The 261-nt window shown below is 73.2% G+C and overlaps 1 protein-coding gene across 1 annotated transcript in view; it reads right to left on the bottom strand.

Moving 5' to 3' along the window:
• HS3ST2 (heparan sulfate-glucosamine 3-sulfotransferase 2) overlaps positions 1 to 257 on the bottom strand; it is a gene marked incomplete at its 5' end in the record, with an annotated part of 61,820 nt that extends 61,563 nt beyond the window's left edge. The window contains one exon of the mRNA XM_006912558.1: positions 64 to 257. Coding sequence (XP_006912620.1) covers positions 64 to 257 — 194 coding nt within the window. The remainder of the gene's footprint in view (positions 1 to 63) is intronic.
• Positions 258 to 261: the final 4 nt, after the last annotated feature.

The following is a 261-nucleotide window of genomic DNA, read 5'->3' as shown; positions in this document are numbered from 1 at the left end:
CCCAGGCGGTGGCTCTGAGGCTGGAGCCCAGCGGGGACCGGCGCGGAGGGTGCCCCGCCTTACCTGTACCAGTCCAGCCCGCGCCCGTAGTTTCTGTCGAAGAAGTGGGGCTCCGTGCCCAAGGCCCGCACGTCCGGGTGCACGCGGATGAACTCCAGCACGGCCCGCGTGCCCCCCTTCTTCACGCCCACGATGAGGGCCTGGGGCAGCCGCTTGGTCCCCAGTTTCGGGGGCGCCGAGTGGTTGGCGGCGGCGGGGCGC

Source organism: Pteropus alecto, unplaced genomic scaffold (assembly GCF_000325575.1).
Source record: "Pteropus alecto unplaced genomic scaffold, ASM32557v1 scaffold15, whole genome shotgun sequence".
NCBI classification, from domain to species: Eukaryota; Metazoa; Chordata; class Mammalia; order Chiroptera; family Pteropodidae; genus Pteropus; species Pteropus alecto.
This window is presented reverse-complemented; position numbering and strand designations above follow the sequence as displayed.